Raw genomic sequence first — 21,186 nt, 5'->3', positions numbered from 1 at the left:
TAGTGTAAGCACATTAACTCTTTCATGGCATCTGTTTGCTGAATGGCAAGCAGATGGCCAAACAGCCTTCCTTAGTCACACTTCTTACCACTATACTGGATGATGAAAATGTCAAAGTAGTTTTCTAATTCATTGAATGCAGCAGGTTTATTTTTTTTTAAAGAGAAACAAAAAATCAGTCAAATGAGGGTGGTTGATATAATTTTTTAATTTTAATTGGTTATAAATGCAAAAATGGTAGTTGGCTGAATTAATTTTTCACTTGTTTTGGCCTTGCATTAAAAGTATCATTAAAAATAGGGGGAGATTTTGACTGACTAATGTTTCTAGAAAACTATTCCCTTGCTCAGTTTATTATGCCAGGATAATAGTGACTTTTAAGTTGCCCATTTCCCATATCATGTAATCTACTAGATGAAGTAGTTTTACTCACAGGGTCTGACTTGCTATGACTTAAAAGGAGAAAATTCTGTGATGATGATTATTATTAATAAATATTAACAACATGTATCTTCTATAGCAAAATGGCAAAGTGGTTAGAGAATTGGCCTCAGTGTCTGCAAGACCTGCATTCAAATGCCACCTCTGACATCCACTGGCTGTGAGACCCAGGGCAAGTCATTTTACTTCACAGTGATCTAAGCAACTCTCTTAAGACTTTAAGTTGCAGAAAAGGGACTGACCTGCATTGGCAAAGGGAGTTTCTTTGTCCAGGAATTTTCAGTATCAATGAAATCACAGGCCCAAGTTACTACCCCTTTCCCCAGGGGTGTGCTAGAACCTGGCTTGTAAGAGCAGATTGTTAAATTTTCAGTCTGATCATTTAAACCTCAAAAATATTGTAGCATTTGCTACAAATCTGGGCTTAATTTATTGTTTTGTTGATTGTCTAGACTTAAGAAAGTCTTAATAATGCAGATCAAACTTAGAAGTGTATGTATATGTGCATTTCCACCCCTTCCCTCCCAGCCCATCATTAAACATTTATCAGTTTTCCAGCTGGTAAGGAGCTTCCCATTCAAATATGGGTTGGACTACTAGCTACTGAGATTCCTGCTAACCCTGAAATTCTGGGATTTTGTGATATTCCTTAACAGTATGCTTAATACTATGTATATGTGTGTGTGTGTGGGGGGGGTTGATGCTCACAAAGAAATGTAACACACAATAATACCTCAGCAGAGCCAAAGACATAAGACCTACATATAAACAAATGTTCTAGACCTCTGACTTCATTGGTATAGAGAGCTCCAAAGTGAGCAAACTCCCTTCTGCTAATATAGGTCAGCACCTTGTCTTCCACTTACTTTCGGAGAGTTAGCTGCCTGGGGCACTGGGAGGTTAGCCTTGCCCAGAATCCCCAAGCTAGTCTGTATCAGAGGTGAGCCTTGAATCCAGGTTTTCCTGGCTTCCAGGATGACTATACACTCTAATAGTTAAACAACTAAATAAGATAGTGTGGTGAGAGCTAAATGAATAATACAGACAGTAAGTATTTCAGGAGTCAAGAAAAGGGAGAGATGAACATTGGAGTGGACAGGGAAGGTTCATGGAGGAAGCCTTGATGGTCAGCATTCTTTACTGGTCTAAGAAGAGTTTACTGACAAGATGTGCGTCCTTTGGACCTCATTGTTCTTCATAGTATCGTGCATTTAGAGCTGGAAGGGACCTTGGTGGTCACCCTGTCCATCCCTTCATTTTACAGATTTGGAAACTGAAGCCCAAAGAGGTTAAGTGACTTGCCTATGGTCACACAGATAGTACCTAGCAAGGTAGGGATTTGAACCCAGATCCTGTGCTTCCAAGTTCAGTGCTTTTTCTTCTGCACCAATTTATCTATCCCTATATAATTTTCTACTTAGATTCATTCTAACCTGTTCAGTTTATTTTTCTTTTTGAGGCTGATTGTCATTATTGATGAGCACATCATATAACTTTGTGAGCATAATGCATGTAGTTACAAATTAAGGTTCATCCAAAAACCACTCATTCTGAAATTTTGCTTTCACAGTCTTATTATTTCCCTGCTGTGAATTTTGTTGTTGTTGCTGATCACAGTGTTTAGCTTGAATGCTATTTTATCCATTTCCTTTCTTCAGGTACGTAATTACACAGAATGTGCCTGTGTTCAGAGTCGACAGGTCATCACTGCACCGACGGTGGGACAGCGGAGTCAGCTCCGGATGGTCATCGTCAAAACCTATCTCAACGAGAATGGCTACGCCGTGTCTGGGAAGTGCAATCGGACCTGTAATACCCTTATTCCATTCCTTGTTTTTCTTTTCATTGTTACTCTCATAACAGCATGTGCTCAGCCATCAGCCATCATAGTCACACTCAGGTGAGCCCTGGATTATCCTTACAAGGAGGCCTTCATTATACTAATAGAAGCTACTGTAAAATATCAGGGTTTGAAAGGTCATTATTTTTGAGCTGGAAGAGGCATCAAAGGTCACCTTGGTCATACAAGCCTAGCCCTGCCTTGGGAACTGAACAGGATAACTCAGAGAAGAGAAGAGTTTGGATGGAATGAGATGGAGGGCATTTAGGCACTTGCCCAGCATTTGTGCTCTTTTTTGGATGGGAAAGGGGTTGGTATGTGACTGGCTAGGAGCAAGGACCAGAGGACAGTGCTAACTTGTTCTAATCCCTAACCCTACCCCTGAGATAGCTTCCATAGGATGTCCCTGCTTCCTAAAAATGCCAACCCTGAAAAGTTCTGCTTTGTTACCTGGCTCCATGAGAATATGTATAACCTGCGAGCAAAACCACGTCTGATACTGGAGGGGAGCAACAAGAAGCCTATGGAACTGGGGAAATGATTCGTACTAAAAAGACAAGGCTCCCCTAGATTCCAAGCAGGTGGTAGATGGACACTTACTGGATGTTATAGAATGTATTCCTGTTTGGGTCTCTTGCCAAGCCTTTCCAATTCTACTTGCCCAATGGCTAACATCTCCTCTCCACTCACACAGTCACCTCGCTAGGTCAGGCCCTCTTAATATCTCATCTGAACTATTGCCATAGCCTTCTAAAGGGTCATCCTGCCTCAGAGTCTTTTCCCTCAGCAATCTGTTCTCCACACAGTGGACTCAGTTGACAAACTCTTATTAAATGCTTACTATGTTCCAGGCACTTGGTAAACATTTAAGATACAAAGCTGTCAAAGTGGCAGTCCTTGCCAAAGCAGAGATCTAACCATGCTCTTCCCCTGCTTAAAAGCTCTACTGGCTCCTTATAACCTTGAGGTTAAAATAAAAATTCTTCAGTTTGGCATTTGGAGCCCTTCATAACATGACTCTAGACTGAGCAGATATACTGCCCTTCTCCCACTCTGTGGTCAGGCCAAACCGTCCCATTTGTGTTCCTCAAACGTGCTATTTTATGTCCTGTCTCTTTGCCTTTGCATATTCCACAGGTCTGGAATGCTCTCCCTCCTTCATGACACCTCTTAGAATCCCTAGGTTCCTTCCAAGCTCATCTCAAGTGCCTAATTCCCCCCAGCTCATTGTCCCTTCCCCTCCTCAGCCCTATGGAACTTTCCTTATATTTATTTTGTACTTACTTGTATGTGTATGTTTTCTTCACCTTAAATTCGGGGATTATTTAGTTTTTGTCTTTCTATTGCCAATGCCTTGTGCCATGCCTAGCACATAGTTGGCACTTAATAAATGCTTGTCAATGGATTGGTTGATTGGTAGAACTTTGGGTTGTGTTAGTTAGCCTTTCAGGTCCTTTTTGGCCCCAAGATTCTGAGATTCTACGATTCTAGGTTGGATGGCAAGTGTAGTTTGTTCTGCACAAGCAATTACTAATGTTGATTTAACTATCTTTGTACTTCCTGATCTAGAATCAAGGAGAAAATATATTGACAAAGAGACAGATTTTTTTTTTTCACTTGGCCATGCGTGCATGCTCTTCCTGTCTCCGGTTGGTTTATTTCAGGGAGAGGAACTAGACTCGTGATTTCATTAGCATAGAGAGCTCTCAGGTGAGGAATTTGCCTCTACCAAAGCCAGTTAGCATGTTTTCTGCAACTCCTAGTTGTAGAGAGCTGCCTACGGCATTAAAGGGCAATGACTTGCCCAGGGTCACACAGCCAATATGCTGCAGAAGCAGGGCCCAGATCTTCTTAGCTCTGTGCTTCGGTGCTTTTTACAAAATTGGAAAGGAGATATTTTGCCTTTTTCCTATTAAACACTTTGACACCAGCGTCTCCAGTCAGTACTGTGGTTTTCTTCAGTAATTAGGGTAATAGAAAGGATGATTTGGGGTTACCCAGGAACTTATGGCCACACTGCTGACCAATGTACTTAAAGGGTAGTATGGTATAATAGAATTATTTCTCCAAGACATTATCGAGATTAGAAAAGTGCTGCATGTAGAGGTTGTAAAGGAAAGGATCAGCTTTGTGTGCTCAGCATCTAGTAGCCGGCTGAGACAGAGAGGCTAAAAGTGAGACATAATTGTTTAGCTGAAACATCAGGGAAGGATTCTCACCCTGCTCACAACACTTAGAGGTTCTAATTTCACCTCTATTGCCATGTTCATGCCATTGGTAAGCAGCCCCTGGCAGTACAGTGACTCTTCACATCATGAAAACCCAGGCCATCCACTATCATTCAATTAATAAATATTTACCAAGTGCATACTATGTACCAGGCACCATACTAAGACAAAAAGAGACAAAAGACAGTCTCTACCCTCAACAAGCTTATACTCTAACGGGGAGGACAACATGCAAACTGGTATTTACAGAGCAAGGTATACACAGGATATATGAGAAGTAATTAACAGAGGGAAGGTACTGGAATTAGAAAGGTTGGAGAAGGCTTCTTATAGAAGATGGGATTTTAGTTGGGACTTAAAGGAAGCCAGGAAAGTCAGCAGTTGGAGTGGAGGAGGGAGAGCATTCCAGGCAAGGAGGGACAGTCGGAGAAAATGCCCAGAGTCAAGAGATGGAATGTCATATTCATGGAACAGCCGGGAGGTCAGTGTTGGTGGATCAAAAAGTATGTGTTGGGGAGTAAGGTATAAGATGACTGGAAAGGTAGGAGGGGGCTAGGTTATGAAGGGCTTTGAATGCCAAGCAGAGAATTATTATTTTTTTTTTTTTAGGCAATTGGGGTTAAGTGACTTGCCCAGGGTCACACAGCTAGTAAGTGTCAAGTGTTTGATCTAAGGCTAGATTTGAACTCAGGTCCTCCTGACTTCAGGGCCGGTGCTCTATCTACTGCGCCACCCAGCTGCCCCAAAGCAGAGCATTTTGTATTTGCTTCTGAGGCAACAGGAAGAAATGGGAGTTTATTGGAGAAGGGGGTGATATAATCAGACCTACATTTTAGGAAAATCATTTTGGTTGATGAATGGAGGATGAGTTAGAGTGAGGAGAGACTTGAGGCAGGCACACCCACCAGCAGGCTATTGCAATAATCTGGGTGTGAGGTGATGAGGGCTTGCACTAAAGTGGTGGCAATGTCAGTGTCAGGGTAGAGAAGGGGGCGTATTAGAGAGACGTTGCAAAGTTGAAAACGATAGGCCTTAGCAACAGCTTGGATATGAGTGAGTGAGTGTGTGTGTGTGTGAGCCTGAGGGACTAGGAGGATGTTGTGTTCTCTTCAGTAATAGGGAAGCTAGGAAGGGGGAGGATTTAGGGGGAAAGATAATGGGTTGTGTTTTGGACATATTAATTTAAGATGTCCAGTTTGAGATGTCTGAAAGGCAGTTGGAGGGGCAGCTAGTTGGTGCAATGGATAGAGCACTGGTCCTGGAATCAGAAAGATCTGAATTTAAATCCAGCCTCAGACATTTGACTTTTACTAGCTGTGTGACCCTGGGTAAGTCACTTAACCCTAATTGCCTTGCCAAAAAAAAAAAAAAGACAGTTGCAGATGTGAGATTGGAGGTTAGCAGAAAAAATGGGGCAGGAAAGGTAGATTTAAGTATCATTAGCATAGAGATGGTAATTAAATCCTTGAGAGCTGATGAGATCACAAAGTGAAGTAATACAGGGGGAGAAGAGAAGAGGGCCCAGGGCAGAACTCTGAGGGACACCTATGATTAGAGAATATGATTTGGAGGAAGATCTAGCAAAGGAGACAGAAAAAGAGTAGTCAGAGAGGCAGGAGGAAAACCAGGAGAGAGTAATGTCCTGGAAACCCAGAGAGAAGAGAGTATCACAGAGGAGTGATCAACAGGGTCAGTGCTGACCTCAGAGAGGTCAAGGAGAATGAGGAAAGAAGAAAACCATCGAATTTTTGGCAACTGGAAGATCATGAATAACTTTGGAGAGAGTCGTTTATGGTGGAACCTAAGGTCAGAAGTCACACTGTGAGTAAGAAGAGAGTGAAAGGAGAGAAAATGGAGGTATCTGTTAAAGATGACTTTGAATTTAGCTACAAAGGGCAGAAGAGATATAGGACAATAGTGGGGATGGGAGGAACAAGTGTGAATTTTTTGAGAGTGGGGAAACACGTGCATATTTGTAGACAGTAGAAAATTAGCCTGTAGAGAGGAAGAGATTGAGAATAAGTGAAAGAGTGGGGATGACAGAGGAGGTGATCTTGTGGAGGAGATGGGATAGAATGGGAGATGGGATAGAATTCCATGTAGAGAGGGCAGCTTTGGCAAAGAGAGAAGCCGCTTTATCGTGGGAAACAGGAGTGAAGGAGGAGAGAGGGGAGGAAGGCATCTGAGTGATAGGAGATCAGGAAGAGAGGTGAAGAGGGAATTCATGGTGAAGGGCTTCCATTTTTCCAATATTTGCTAAAAATCTGCTACGAACCAAAGTTTTCATTTTTTTGTCTTTGTGTCTCCAGCACTCACTTAAGTGTGTTGCACATAGTAGGTGCTTAATGATTGTTGAATGAATATATGATTTCTGGCAAAATTCTACAATTCATTATTAAAGGGATCATTAATGAACAGGTAGAAAAGGGAAGTGGTGATTACCAAGGGCCAGCATGGCTTCATCAAGAAAAGATCATTCTAAATTATTCTTATTCTCTATTTTGGCACATTTACTAAGACTGGACAGATCAGGGGAATTCTTAGAGCTTACCTAGATTTCAATAAAGCATTTGGCAATCTTTTCCTATTCTTCTAGAAAAGACACAGAGTAAGTTGACCTAGAATTGGTTGACTGGCCCAACCCAAGGAATAATTATTAGTTTGATGATAACTTATAAAGGAGGTGGTGAATGGAATAGTAATTTAGTGATTTGTACTTGGCTATGTGCTGTTTAATTTTTTTTATTAATGACTTAAAGGCAATAAATAATGTGCTTATCAAATTTGGAAATGACACTATGGAAGTAAAATAAAGTTACTTCCTTTCTGATCCCTGTTCCCTCTCTTAGAAATGTATGAGACATCATTGTAAAGTTGAATAAAAATAATAGCTAACATTATAGAATTATATGAACTGCCAGGCACTTTACAGATATCATATCATTTGGTCCTCTTAATGCTGTGAAGTAGGTGTTATTATTATCTGCATTTTAAAGATGAGGAAACTGAGGCTGAGAGGTTAAGTCATTTACCTGGAGTCACACACCTGGCAAATGTTTGAGACAGGATTCCAAGTTTAGCCCACTATCCGTTATGCTACATAATTGAAGGATGTATAGAAGAGGCTGACCCATATGGTTAAAGGCCTAGAATTCATGTCATATGAAGGATAAGTTAAAAGAATTGTGGATGTTTAGGTCTGAGAAGAGAAGATGTAGGAGAACATAAGTGCTCTCTTTAACTATCTAAAGGGCTTTCATTTAAAAAGGGATAACGATTTGATCTGCCTTGTCCCAGAGGGTACTGTTAGGATTGATAGGTGGATTTTTTCAAAGAGAAAAGTCTAGGTTCCTTTCAAGGATAAATTCCTTAACAGTTAACAGCTGTTCAAAGCTGCAGTGGGCTGTCCAAAGAGTTATCTGGGCTCCCCTCATTAGATGCCTTAAAGAAAAAGTTTTGTTGGGTATATTGTTGAGGGGATTCTTATGAAATTTTAGGGTAAAGTAGATGTTCTCTGAGAGTCCCTTCCAACTCATTCTTATTTGGCATAGAAACAATCAACATTAAGCAGATTTTTAAATTTTGTTCTTATTTATGTAATGTACTATATATATATAATAATGTTATATTATATATAATATTATATAACAATGACATATTATATATAATATTATGTAATATAAAATAAAATTTTATATAATTTAAAAATATTTATTTTTCATTTTATTTTTAGTTTTTAACATTCACTTCCATAAGCTTTTGAGTTTTAAATTTTCTCCCCTTCCCTCCCCTTTCCCCTCCTCAAGACAGCGTGCAATAAGCTGATTTTTCTCACTATATTTAAAGGGAATTTTTATTTCTTATATTTGTTTAGATTCAGTAATAGCTTTTCTCTTAGCCACTAGACTTTTCAGATTTAAGGAATACATACATCTAGATATGTATGTAGGTTTTCATTTAAGCAGAATTAATTTGAAACTGTTATTTCAAAACATTCTCCTTCCTTCCTTTTTTTTTTTTCCCCCTTCCTGGGCCAGGTCTGTGGAAGATGGCGAGAGACCTTTTGCACTAGGAATGCAGTTTGTTTTATTACGAACACTTGGTAAGTCTCTGAATTTCCAAATACAGTTCTTAGCTCCTCTTTGCGGGTGGATTCCTCAATTGCCTTTGAAAATGAAAAGTTGCTTGTTTTCGTTAGGGGCTGGGATTTTACAACTTGACCTGGAGGATACCACTTATCCTGATTTGAACAAATAAAAGGTGAATGGTTTAAGATCATAGATTTAGAATTGGAAAGTACCTCAAAACCTATCCAGCCTGACTCCTACATTTTGCAGATGAGGAAAATGAGGCCCAGAGAGGTGATATTATTTGCCTGGTGCCACATAAGTGTCAGAGATGACTTTTGAACCTGGGTCGTCTAACTCGAAAGTAAACACACCGACTATGCCATTTCTTAGGAAAGAGACACAGGAGGACTTCTAGCACTCCTCTCACTAGCAGGTTCACTTTTGATCTGGTCAGACAGGAAGACAGGAATGGAGTCATCATAAGGGGTTAAATAAGCTTATATTATTCTAGACTAGTCTTCTTGAAGGGAGTTTGCTGATAATGGGAGCTCCAACTCCTACAGCATTCCCTAACAACCCTTCTCGTAGGGGCCGGCATGAAGTGGGGGCAACTACCCCTAGTCTCAATGGGGTCAGTCGAGACAGGCACAACTTGTGCTCTCCCCTAAATCCGCTCAAGCCTCAATGGGAGCCGGTTGAAGCAAACACACAGATTCCCCCTCCCAAACCTTGATGGGGGCCGATCAATGCATGCACAGCATTCAGCCTGCACATTTACCTCATGGGGGTCCCCAGTCACTGACCAGCACCCACTTGCTATATAGGGCAACAACAAAGAAGGCACATTGCCAGCATAGCCTCACAATTTTATATTATTTCATCTCTATATCTACTGCGCAAGCGTAGTAGAAACTGCTTTGAACCATGATCGTGAGAACTCATATCTAACCCCTGGGAAATAGAGATTGTTATGGCTATGGATCCTGGGAAGAAAACTCTAAGAAAGTATAACAAAAAATCCACTTTACACACACTAAAATTCACCTTACTTACAATTGTCTAAGCTCTAAAGTGTCCAATTTGATTTTTCACTTGTGATGAAGTAAAAGCCGTATCGAATTTATGTTGTTTAAGGTACAAATCAAAATTTAGGCTTCATTCCCTAAACAGTTTAAAATTTTAAGTATCATAAGCCACAGCAGTATGCAATAGACTTATTAATAGGCTTATGGAATATACATAATTCTGTCCTGTTGTGCATTTTTAATAATTAAAATGATGGTATTCATTCTTCTCTTGAGAGTAAGTTATTCAGTTGCCTAATTCTTTGGAGAATGGTCCTATTTGTTGTTGAGTCATTTCAGTCATGTCTGACTCTTCATGACCCTATTTGGGGTTTTCTTGGCTAAGATAGGAGTGGTTTGACATTTCTTTCTTCGGCTCATTTTATAGATGAAGAAACCGAGACCAACAGGGTTAAGTGATTTGCCCAGGGTCACAAGGCTTAGTAAGTGTCTGAGGTCAGATCTGAATTCAGGTCTTCCTGACTACAGGCTCAGAGCTCTATCCACTGTGCCACCTAGCTGCCCCCTAGACTTCTTTTTTTTTTAAGAACCAGGATCATTAACACAACTGAAAGCAGTGTAGTAGATTGTAACATCAGTCTTCGTTGGTGGCCTCACATCATCATTTTGGTTTTATAAATACTCTTGCCCTCATTCATTGAGCTGATACTTTAGGGAAATGTAGAGAAAATAAGTTTAGCTGAAGCATTTTCTAAACTGACAGCTCTGAGCCTGTTTGCTCCACCAATTTCAATGCATTTTTAAAAAGACTTCCTCGTTTGATAGATGCTCAATCTTAAATTGCAGCCTCTCATTTCCCTCAGCTGCTGTTATTCTTTCCAGCAATCAGTACTTTTGTCCACAGGACAAAAGAATGTGGTTCCATGCCTTGAATTTCCAAGTGTGAACCACATTTCTACATTAAAGGAGGAAGAATCTTTTAACCAGGATTTCGATGTATTCAGTGTTACTGGAATCCTCTGGTGGCTGTCAGGAGCCCTTGTTTCTCATGTTGGCTTTCTAGAGATAACCAGAGGGTGAAAGCTTTCTTTTTTCTTGTAAAATATGGTAACAGTTTTGTACCCATAGAAGGTTTTTTTTTTTTTCCCTGAGAAGGTGCTTTATAACCTATGTTGTTTGCAAAATAAATCTGGAGTACTTTGAGAGAATTGAATGGGGGCCAACTCAAGCAGGTATGGGGGTTGAAGGAAATCACTATTTTCACAGAAGAAAAATTGTTTCTGCAAAGGATTGTCTAATAGAAGGGGTAGGGAAGTGTAGAGAAGGAGTCTTTTCTTTTTGTGTTCTCTCTCCTGAGCCTTCATCTTGTGAAGTTTGTTGTGCCGAATGTGGTCAACAGTTCTGATTTACCTGATTTAATTGTCAGGCATTATTGCTTTTTAGAAGGCTTAGCTATGCACACAGGTCAACACCCGTTGTCAGAATCTTCAAAGGAAAAGGAGATTTCCAAGTTCTCTGCACCCATTTGTGATTTCCTAAAAGAATTTTGAGAAGTAGTTTGGAGTAGTCACTAGAGGGCTAGTCTCTGGGTTTAAGTTCTGCCTCTGACATATTCTGACTCTGTGATCCTGGACAAGTACCTTGACTTTCTAGTGGCCTAGGCAACTCTCTTCGACTGTAAAATAACAGAGCGGTTGCAAGTTTTCATTGGTGGAGGGTGTTTGCTCCCTGGGAATTCCCTACAGGGATAAAATCACAAGTCAAGACAAAAAAATAAATAAAAATGTCATTGTTATAAAACAAACAAAAACAAAAACAAATCTACTTCTAACCCTCAAAGGGCCTAAAGTTCCTTTTCCCTCATTCCCTGTCAGCACCTCTCATGTGCATGGCATAGGGGAAGTGACTCATTGTAGACTTTCTGTCTGATAGACAGCTATGTGTTATCCACACAACCACCATAGTGTTCTCTGGGTTTAAGGAACTAGAGATATTTAGCCTGGAGAAGAGAAGACTTAGGAGTAACATAAAAATCTGTAAGTATTTAAAGGGCTGACATGTGGAAATAGATCTGATCTATTTTGCCCCAGAGGATAGGTATTAGCTCAGTGGATGAATGTTCCAAAGAGGTAAAGCCCAATCACAAAATACCAAATTAATTATCAATAAAAGCTGTCTCCCATGATGCAGTATCTGACACTTTTGAATGAAACCTCTTTTGATATTTCAGCAATGTAGACCAGGTCCAAGATAGACCTGTGATGGTCAGAATTTCATGTCATAGCAAAGTATTGGCACATGATTCCAGAGCTTCTTGTAAATTTTCCTTATAAGTTTGGGGGTTGGAAGAAAAAAACCAAACTGTTTGTTTCTGCAATTCATTGTAATGAATTGAACTGTCAATAATGACTAGTGCTATGAGCTTCTGAGTATATTTTCATTATAATAAACATTTTATGGCAATGAATTTTTTGTAATAAAGTTTGAGGTAAGGTGGTATAGTAGAATGCTGACTGTAAGTAAAGACAGACAAATCTGGGTTCAAGTATTACCTCAGATATTTACTAGCTATGTGACCCTGGGAAAATTACTTAACCTTTTTGGACCTTAGTATCCTCATATGTAAAATGAGGGGCAAGGGTAGACTCAGTGACCACGAAGGCCCTTTTTCTCTCTAAATATATGATCCTATTATTTGTCACAAAAATAAATAAGTAAAGCAACCCAAAAGAAAATTACATGCATCAAAAACCCAAAGCCTTATTTATTTAGCCTATTTTAGTGGAAACCCATATTTTCAAAACTTGTGTAAATTGCATTTCTCTTTTTAATACATACTAAATATGGATTCTTTTTTTTAACTTCTAGCATACATTCCTACTCCAATTTATTTTGGAGCAGTTATTGACACCACCTGCATGCTTTGGCAACAGGACTGTGGCGTGCAAGGCTCTTGTTGGGAATATGATGTGACATCATTTCGTTTTGTCTATTTCGGTTTGGCGGCTGGCCTCAAATTTGTTGGATTTATTTTTATTTTCCTGGCCTGGTACTCTATAAAATACAAAGAGAAACAGCTGCAGAGGCAAAGGTGGAGGGCATCCCCTCTGAACACTGTTAGCGAGATGGTTTGCCACACAGATCCCTGTGAAAATTATTCTCGCACTATATCATGTCCAACTTTCAACAACAGAGGGGAGCTCCAGGAAGAAAGGGGTCTTAGAAGAGGAATCTGTTACACAGCACAGACATACCCTGGGCCCTTTCCAGAAGCAATAACTTCCTCAGCAGACCCTGAGTTGGAAGAAGCCACTGCTGCCATGTAGCCCCCTTCCCTGAAGGTTCATAATGGAAGACTTAGGTTTTGTTGGTTGGATTGAAAATGGCGCCTTGTGAAACACCCGTGCCTTCTTCTTTTCTTTCTTTTTTAAACTCTAAATTCATAATCTATGAACCAACAAAACTCAATGCAAACAGCCATTACTGATTGCGAGCTGGATACCTCAATGTGACTTAAGAGTCTTCTTTATCCCCGTCTCCTAAAAATGGAATTTAAAGATAGGTTGTAACTTCGGCTATATTAATTTAATGTTCATGCTCCAATCTAGTATAAGTCAAAGGCTGAGATATTCTAAATCGTGAAGTAGAATTATGAGAAGAATAATAGAGATGCATATCATTAATATAGACTTCAAACAAATAAAGGTGAGATGTTTCATCAGGTTTGCATTTACAAATCATAGTTTTTAGATGATAACTACTGTGAGTTCTGCTACAAAGCACAAGTGAATTTGCCTAAACTATGCAATTTGGTTGGAAATTTGTATGTGCAGCATGTTCATTTGTTTTTTAGAGACCTTGATCCAGCTCAGTCTGGAAAGGAAGCTAAAAAAATTTGTCCTCTTTTTTCTTAAAGTACTATTGATAACTGTAAGCCATAGAAGAGTTAGATATCAGGGAAAGTTTTCAGAAGCTTCAAAGACACCATAGGCAGCACCCAGTATAGCAAACACTTGAATTCATAGCATGTTTTCTATTTCAGCCTCCTCCATTCTAAGACTGGGAAAGAAGCTGCTGAATCGTAAATGCAAGGGCTTGGAAATAAACTAAAATGTTATTGATATTGTAAAAAGGGCACAGTGAGAAACTTCGATTCTGAGAAAGCTCCTGGCTGACTTCCTTTCTAGGATAGTTGCTGGACAAATTCATTGGCTAAGATCACAGTCAAGGCAGCTACATTTTTAACTTTTAAAATAAAAATAGTGAGTGCCTCTTCTTCATCTTTCCCACCACCTGCCCCTAACCTACTTGGCAACCATTTCAACACTGTGGTTCTAAGTGCTTGGATGGAATCATAGGTATCTATAGTTTCCTTTAAAGAAAATTGCTTTGGATTCTCCCTAAATTAGGGTATTAAATCAGGAGAGCTATATTTGAGAGTAAGAAATCCTTTTGAAGCCAGTAGAAATGAGTTGTGTGAATTGGTACCAGTCAGTCAGTCAACAAAGATTTAATTAAAATGATTAAAAGAAATGAATCTATTTTCCTGAATCACATCTCATGAGATCCTCCTACCACCTTGATTTCTTTCCTCTTTACCATCTTGAATATCCTGGGGTAGCCCTAAAAGGGAGAGTTTTTTCCTTTTACATCCACTTAATGTTCGCCTTTAAAGAATATTTATTGAATCCATCTGAGTAGAGCTTTGTCATAGGCACTAAATAAAGTTCCATTTTGATTGATCTTAATATGCCTCCTAGTACCCAATACCTAAAATAGCTACACATGCTATAGAATGAGTAGCTAGCAAATTTGTGGGGCATGGTCACTTGTGGGGTGGTGTTATTTAGTCTTCAGGGCCAGTATAAGAGATGGTCTCACCTCTAGGTAACTGTCTCCTACAGATGGAAATGTGAGTCTGACAGTTTCGCCTCATGATTTAGGGATGAGATTTACCACAATTTAGTCTTAGTTGGATTGGAGGAGTAAGATGAATACCAGACTTGCATGTTCTTTGATAGAATGATTTCTCTTTACTTTTTAGCCACATTAGTTGTGTTTTTGGAGTGGTTGCCTGTAGTTTGTAGAGAGATAGTTATTGCTAAAAATGAAAGAGTGTTTCTAAAGGAGAAAGCAAGTTGCTGAACAGGTGATCTCAGAAGGAAGATCTGATTCATTGACACCCACCTGGTTTTAGCTATTCCATAGGATCATCGGCCTAAGGCTGGCAGGAAGCTTGGAAGTCATCTAGTCCTATCCCCTTACTTTAGAGACGAGGGAACTGATGCCCAGAGGTGGTAAGTGATTTTACCAAGTTCACCCAGGCAGTAAGTATCAGAGGCAGGATTTGAATCCATGGCCTCTGACTCAATAGCCAGTGTTCTTTCAACTATACCACAATGAATGGAAGTTATAAGTACCTCCCTAATTTTATGGTCTCTCTGCCATACAGTTCATGTAGTGCTATTCACCCTGTGGGGGAATACTTATTAACCACAAGACAGGCAGTAGTAATGAAGTTGCTTGTTTCCCATGTCCTGTCAGGGCTTCAGCTTGGGCAGGAAGTCTCATGCTTTCATGCCTTTTTTTTTTTTTTTTTAACAAAGGCTGCTTCTGGTGAGGTTCAGGGACATGACCACACCAGGGCACTTGGGATCATTCAGGCCCTTACTATGAGATATTTTTGCACCAAGTGTTTATTTCTAAGGGGATAAAGGAGATTCTGAGCAGCACACTGAAGATTTGATCATGCTTATTGTCAGATTACTGCCTGGGGCTTTCTTATATTTAACCTGCAGAGGGGAGAAGGTAGAGCTGAAGAGTTCAGCATTCCCTACATCATCCCACATTTCTTTCCCCTGGCCCCAGATTTGATGATGTTAATTGACTGCTTCATCAACCCAATGAACTTGTTGGAAAGAGGAAGAGAGGGAATGGTTTTCTTTTCTACCATTTGATGTACCCCATATTGATTTCTGAGATTTCATTAATAATACACTTCCTGCATATGGATGGTTATAGTGGTGATGGTGGATGTCCTTTAAACCTCTTGCTATCTTTAAGAAAGTTGGTATTAGCACTTCCCAGTAGGTTAGATTACTAAGTGTCTAACTCTTGCATTTCCAGGCATAGGCAAGTAATGAAATAACTAGGCATCCATTAATGAGAAGCCTCTATAACACATGAGTTTCTGTTCATTACCTCTTAAGTAGTGTCTCAAGGAGACTGCTTTCAAGAGCTATACCCGTGTGCTTGTCTATCTGGGATGTTTATTTAAGAAGCAATTGCATAAGTTTATAATGATATTTCATATATACTTTCCTTACTACTTTGTGTAGAACATCCAAGAAAAATCCTAGGTGTAGGTGTTATTAAAATTTTAATGATATATTTCACTAGATTTTAATGCTGAATCTATCTTAATGGTCATTTAGGTAAGCATCCTGTTAGAATAAGTTTGTAGTGATATACCTCAAATCTGTTTATATTCCATATTGAGTATGTAAAAAACCCATTTTAGGCATTAAAATGCATTCTAAATAAAGCTCCTAACATTAATTAAGCACATTAATTAAGCCTTGCTTTGATAATTAATTTTGGAATTGTGGGAAAAGGGTCAGGCAATTTTGTGTGTGACTATTTTTCCTAGAACATTTTTGTTCTTCTGAGGTGTTAGTATTTCCGTTAGTTCTTTGGTGGATATCAGCTTAAACAAAATTCTTAGTGAAGCTTTTCTTAAGATTTGTCAAAAATACACACCAAACCACCTGCTCTTATTGGCTATGATTAATGTTCCTACACATACCTAATAAACTCTGGGAGGCTATGAGCGTATCTTCTATGAGTAATGAAATCTGAAAAGCATTCAAGTGCCTCCTTTGACAAAAGACCAAATTGGTGATTGAGAGCTTGGGCCAAATTCTGCTATTCAGGACCCACCTGGATGAACTGAGGAATTGGATATTTTATTGAATTCAATTCAGAGATGTTTAATGATATTTGTTGTAGAATATTACACATTTCCTTGGTTGGATACACAAACCAGCTTAGTATAGGAAGTAGCAAGGTGTGGTAGATCCCGAGTTCTATCTCTGACTTTACTACTGAGTACTTGTGGATGACCTTGGACAAGTTATTTAACCTGTCTGGGCCTCAGTTTCCTCTTCTGTAAAATGAAGAGGTTGCAGTAGATGACCTCAAATGTCCTTTCCAACTTTGAAAATATATGATCCTATGCAATATGTATTTTACATTTTTTACTATTGATATTGGGAGAGATATTTTGATTAAACTCTCTGATGTAAAGCCTTACATTTGTAAAGAGTGTTTACATTGTGCAAAGTGTTTTTCCATCTGTTCTTATTTGCTGGGAAGACAAGGGAAGACATACAATCAGTCTTATTTTACAGATGAGGAAACTGAGGCTTAGTGATTAGTTACTTGTCCAAAGTCACAGTGCTAGTTGGTAGCAAAACCAGACCTATAACTCAGGTCTTCTTAGGACTCTTAGTTAGACGATCCTCCCATTATGCCATGTTATCCATCTGAGAGGGTCAACAACTATCATACCTTTTTAGTGAACCGTGTTCATGTTTTGAAAATATAATTTCATTAATGTATTTAGTTTTAGTTTATTAATACATAATATATGAATTAGATAACGTATGTAAAGTGCTTTCCAAACCTTGAAGAATTATATAAATTCTAGCTATGGTTATTGTTATAATTAATTGAGACAGTAACGCTTTGTATTAGAGTAGAGGAAGCAGATTCAGTAAGATCTCAGTTCACATCCCACCCTTGCCACTTACTGATTAATTTACCATGGGCAAGTTATTTAACTTCTATGAGCTTCATGAAGCTCCCTAACATTAATCTATTAGGTTGTCCACCACATTACTAGATGGAGTTTTTACACCAATCATGAGTGAAATCAGAGATCCTTGACCTATTATTATGAAAGTAGAGAGTATTGCAAACTAACACTTCTAGTCATTGAATGGAAAACAGTCCAAATTCAGTTTTTTAATTGTCAGGAAATGAGCACTCTGACTATGGAAATTTCATTTCTATTTACTATCCTACAAAGCATGGGAACATCATCATAGCACGACCGCTCTGTAGTGATAACAATACAGTAGAACTCTTTGTATCATGACTTCATAATATAGGACCTCAAGCTGGAAGGGACTGGGATCTGTTCCAACTCCGAAACCAAGGCTCAGTGGTTGTGCTTTTCCTTAAGAACACATGGGATGTAAATAGCAGAACTCAGAGTCAAGAGCAAGTCCTCTGATTTTAAATCCAGACTCTTTCAATTGTTCAGATTTGGATATGTTATAGTTCAAATCATAGCTCCCAAAATATAACAAACTCCGTACAAAATGTAGTTGATTTGACCTGGTTGCCATATCAGTGGATGTGAAACCTGTCTCTTAATACCAAAGTTCTCTATTTGTTAGAGCAACAAATACAGAAAAATTAACATCAATTTTATTTTCCTCTTTCTGTTTCTTGGTTGGTTTTTTATTTCAGTGGCTCTCAAACTTCATTGGTCCAAAAGTCATTCAGGTGGGGAAAGACCCCACGTACCACCTAATCCACTCATTTGCTTTTGTTAGTCATCATGAAAATACTTGCCCCAGAATAGACAGATAAAATGACACTGCTGAGAAGGGAGGTTTAGTATCAAACCAGGTATCATAAGTAAATTTTTCATTTGTACCTCACTTCATTTTAAGGATGAGAATAATACATAAGACCAAGGACCACCTAGAGGACCTTCAAGGACCACAATTTGAGAACCACTTCCCTAGGACCAAATTTTATGCTTGTCTGTGCCAAGATGGGGCAGTCTTGGGAGGCAGTCCAGGACCTACACTTCTGCTGACTACAAATGGAATTTTTATGTGATCTGTTCAGCAGAGAACAAAAAAGAAAAAAAAGACAGAGTCCCTTGATTTCAGCTTGCATTCTTCAGTGGAATCAGGATATCTTTTCTCCATTCCTCTTCCTCATTTGGCATCAAAGAAATAATCAATTCCTATTGTATCACAAACTATCCAGAACTCAAGGTATTTCAAAGTTCAGACCTTATCATTTCTGGCGTCCCTTTCTGGGGATGGGAGAGCTTTGGTGAATATGCTTTGGTGTGTATTTTCAACAACGTAGATAGTGCACAGACATACTTATGACCATCAATTACTTGTATAATTGCATCTCAAATAATTTAAACCCCTAACAGATAGATTTCACAATGCTATTTAAACCTAAATTTGGCTCAGACTTCATTCTTCATTATCCAGACCAGTAGGGAGCCTTACACATGTTTCCATTATGCATTTCATAATAACAGGCTCTGCAGAATGGCTGCTGGGCTAAGTGAATAGGCTTTCAGAATAGAAATCATCTGTAATAACCTTTCTCATTTTCTCTGTCTCAAACAAGGTCACTAGATATACCACTGGTTTGTTCTCAAGTTGGGGAAAATTTTATATGTATCTGATGATCTTTCAAAACAGGGCTTGCTTTACCCAACTCTAGGAAGGATCAATATTCACTCCAGCCTTGCCTACAGTGTCCTTCCTCTCTGTTGCTTCTGGAACATATGAACTGCATTGGTGCTACTGGTGTCCAAGGATGCATGTTCACCATTAGCTAATTCCATGGTATTATTCCCAGTATTCCAGTGCTATGTGACTTCATGTGCTTTACTTTTGGAAAACTGGAGCATTTCCAGGGAAAGAAGTACTTCTCATGCTCATTACTATGACTTATGCAACATCTAACCAATGGAGAATTTCTGCTGCGGAAATGTACAGTGTGATAGAAAATACTTTTTCTATAGAAAACTCAGTGCTTTTTATATTTACTTTAGCAACACTAACCAGATATTAAGCGTAGTTTCAGAAAAAGGTAAATAGTGACGTGGTTCAGATTACCTTTTGTTATTTCTTCTTGAGAAGGTTTACACCAATAAGGTGTTTTTAATGAAGAGGTTTTGAAGGGTGATGTTTTTTGTGGTGACCCATTGTTGTTACTGGGTAGAAATGGAAACAGAAAACATCCCTGAAAACTAAAATAACTACTGGGGCACATTAAGCCAAAAAGTTGTACAAAAGAAAGTCATTTGGACTTGGTATCCAAGAATGAAACATTAAAAAAACTTGAGATTTTATAGTGGGCATTCTTCATCCAAAGAATACCTCTACCACAAACCCCAAATGATCGATAGGTTAGGAGCATGAAACAGGAACACTGGCTTCTAATTAATTTTTGAAAAATGTTATATGGTGTCAAAATAATTTGGCATTAGGTCCTTAGTGGTTGGGGTGTATGTGAGTATAGGTGTGTGTGTGTGTATGTGTGTGTGTGTGTGTGTGTGTGTGTATGTGTGTAGGTCTGTTGTGTGTGCATCCTTTATAGAAGTATATTTGTGATGAGAGGCTGTTTTGAATTGTTGCATACAGAAGGCTCATTTTGTGGTTTTTAAAATTACTATTTATTTTGAGAGCACTTAGTAACATTTAATATATTTATCACCTTGTGTTTAATGAAAGCTACTGTCACTGTACTTGTAAACATTTGTTTACAATTTCTTGAATACTTGATGATTGAAAATAAAAATTTTAAAAAGGAATAAATGAATACATTGCTTTCTTGGATTGAAACCAGAGTTTGCCTATTAGGATTTTTGCTGTGTCAGGAGATGAAACAATGGTGAACCTTTGGGCATTTTCTTTTCATAAAGTGATAAAAGGAATTGATTGCCAGGATACTTTCTATCATGCTTGAATCCTTTGCTGACTTTTTTTTCCCCCACTGGTACAAACTAGAATATAAACTCTGTAAAACTTGATCAATTCAAGATCTTCCTCAACTTGGCCCTAGCCTACATTTTCAGCACTATTTCACACATTTATATGTTCCTGTCAAATGAAACTATTTGCTTTTCTCTTCTCTTGTACTGCCTTTCTTCCCTTAATCCCATTCTCCCCACCCCCTGTGTTTTGTACTCTCCCCAGATTCTCACCTACTGTAATTCTTTCTCCTGACTGAAAGGTCTACCCATCTCAGGTGTCACATCTTTCTTGAAGCTTCCCCTCGAAGAGCATTCCATTTCACAATCTCTCTTTTCCCTCAATTTGACCTTTATCGCACACGATTCTGACTTCTATTATAGTTATTTGTGCATGTCCTATCCCTCCCTAGGGGGAAAAATTACTAGGAATTCACAAAGGGATTTCATTAACTGAAATAAGCATTTCCTAACTGAATATCATAATTCCAATCTCAGAATCTCCCCAATAGATACAAGGGGTCAGAGTAATTCAGGGGAACAGCAAAGGGTAATGAAAAAAAAAGGGAGGTGGGGTATTTTTGGTATTATGGTCCCGTCTTTAGTTGAAAGCCTAGTGTATCATCCAGTTGAGGGGTTTAGAATAGGAGCTTTTGGGTTGAATAGGAAAGGATATTATTGAAATTTTGATCAAAACATCCATAAGACATTACTGGAACTGGCATTAAGAACAGACTGGTTCTCTCTGGGCATTTTCACCTTTCAGTATCCTCAAGCTTTTCAG

General features: G+C 38.8%; 1 protein-coding gene across 2 annotated transcripts in view; it reads left to right on the top strand.

The window, feature by feature from the left end:
- LOC114053875 (solute carrier organic anion transporter family member 5A1-like) overlaps nucleotides 1-21,186 on the top strand; it is a 190,847-nt gene that overhangs the window by 147,681 nt on the left and 21,980 nt on the right. The window contains exons 7-9 of one of the 2 annotated variants that reach the window (XM_027876983.1): nucleotides 2,100-2,341; nucleotides 8,547-8,611; nucleotides 12,473-13,303. In XM_027876983.1, the coding sequence (XP_027732784.1) occupies nucleotides 2,100-2,341; nucleotides 8,547-8,611; nucleotides 12,473-12,930 (765 nt within the window). In that variant the 3' untranslated portion in view covers nucleotides 12,931-13,303. Of the gene's footprint in view, nucleotides 1-2,099; nucleotides 2,342-8,546; nucleotides 8,612-12,472; nucleotides 13,304-21,186 lie in introns of those variants that run through there. The other variant, XM_027876984.1, reaches the window with a different exon arrangement.

This window comes from Vombatus ursinus, unplaced genomic scaffold (genome assembly GCF_900497805.2).
Source record: "Vombatus ursinus unplaced genomic scaffold, bare-nosed wombat genome assembly UNPS02014812.1, whole genome shotgun sequence".
NCBI classification, from domain to species: Eukaryota; Metazoa; Chordata; class Mammalia; order Diprotodontia; family Vombatidae; genus Vombatus; species Vombatus ursinus.
Note: the sequence above shows the minus strand (reverse complement) of the source record. Positions and strands in the feature narration are given on the sequence as shown.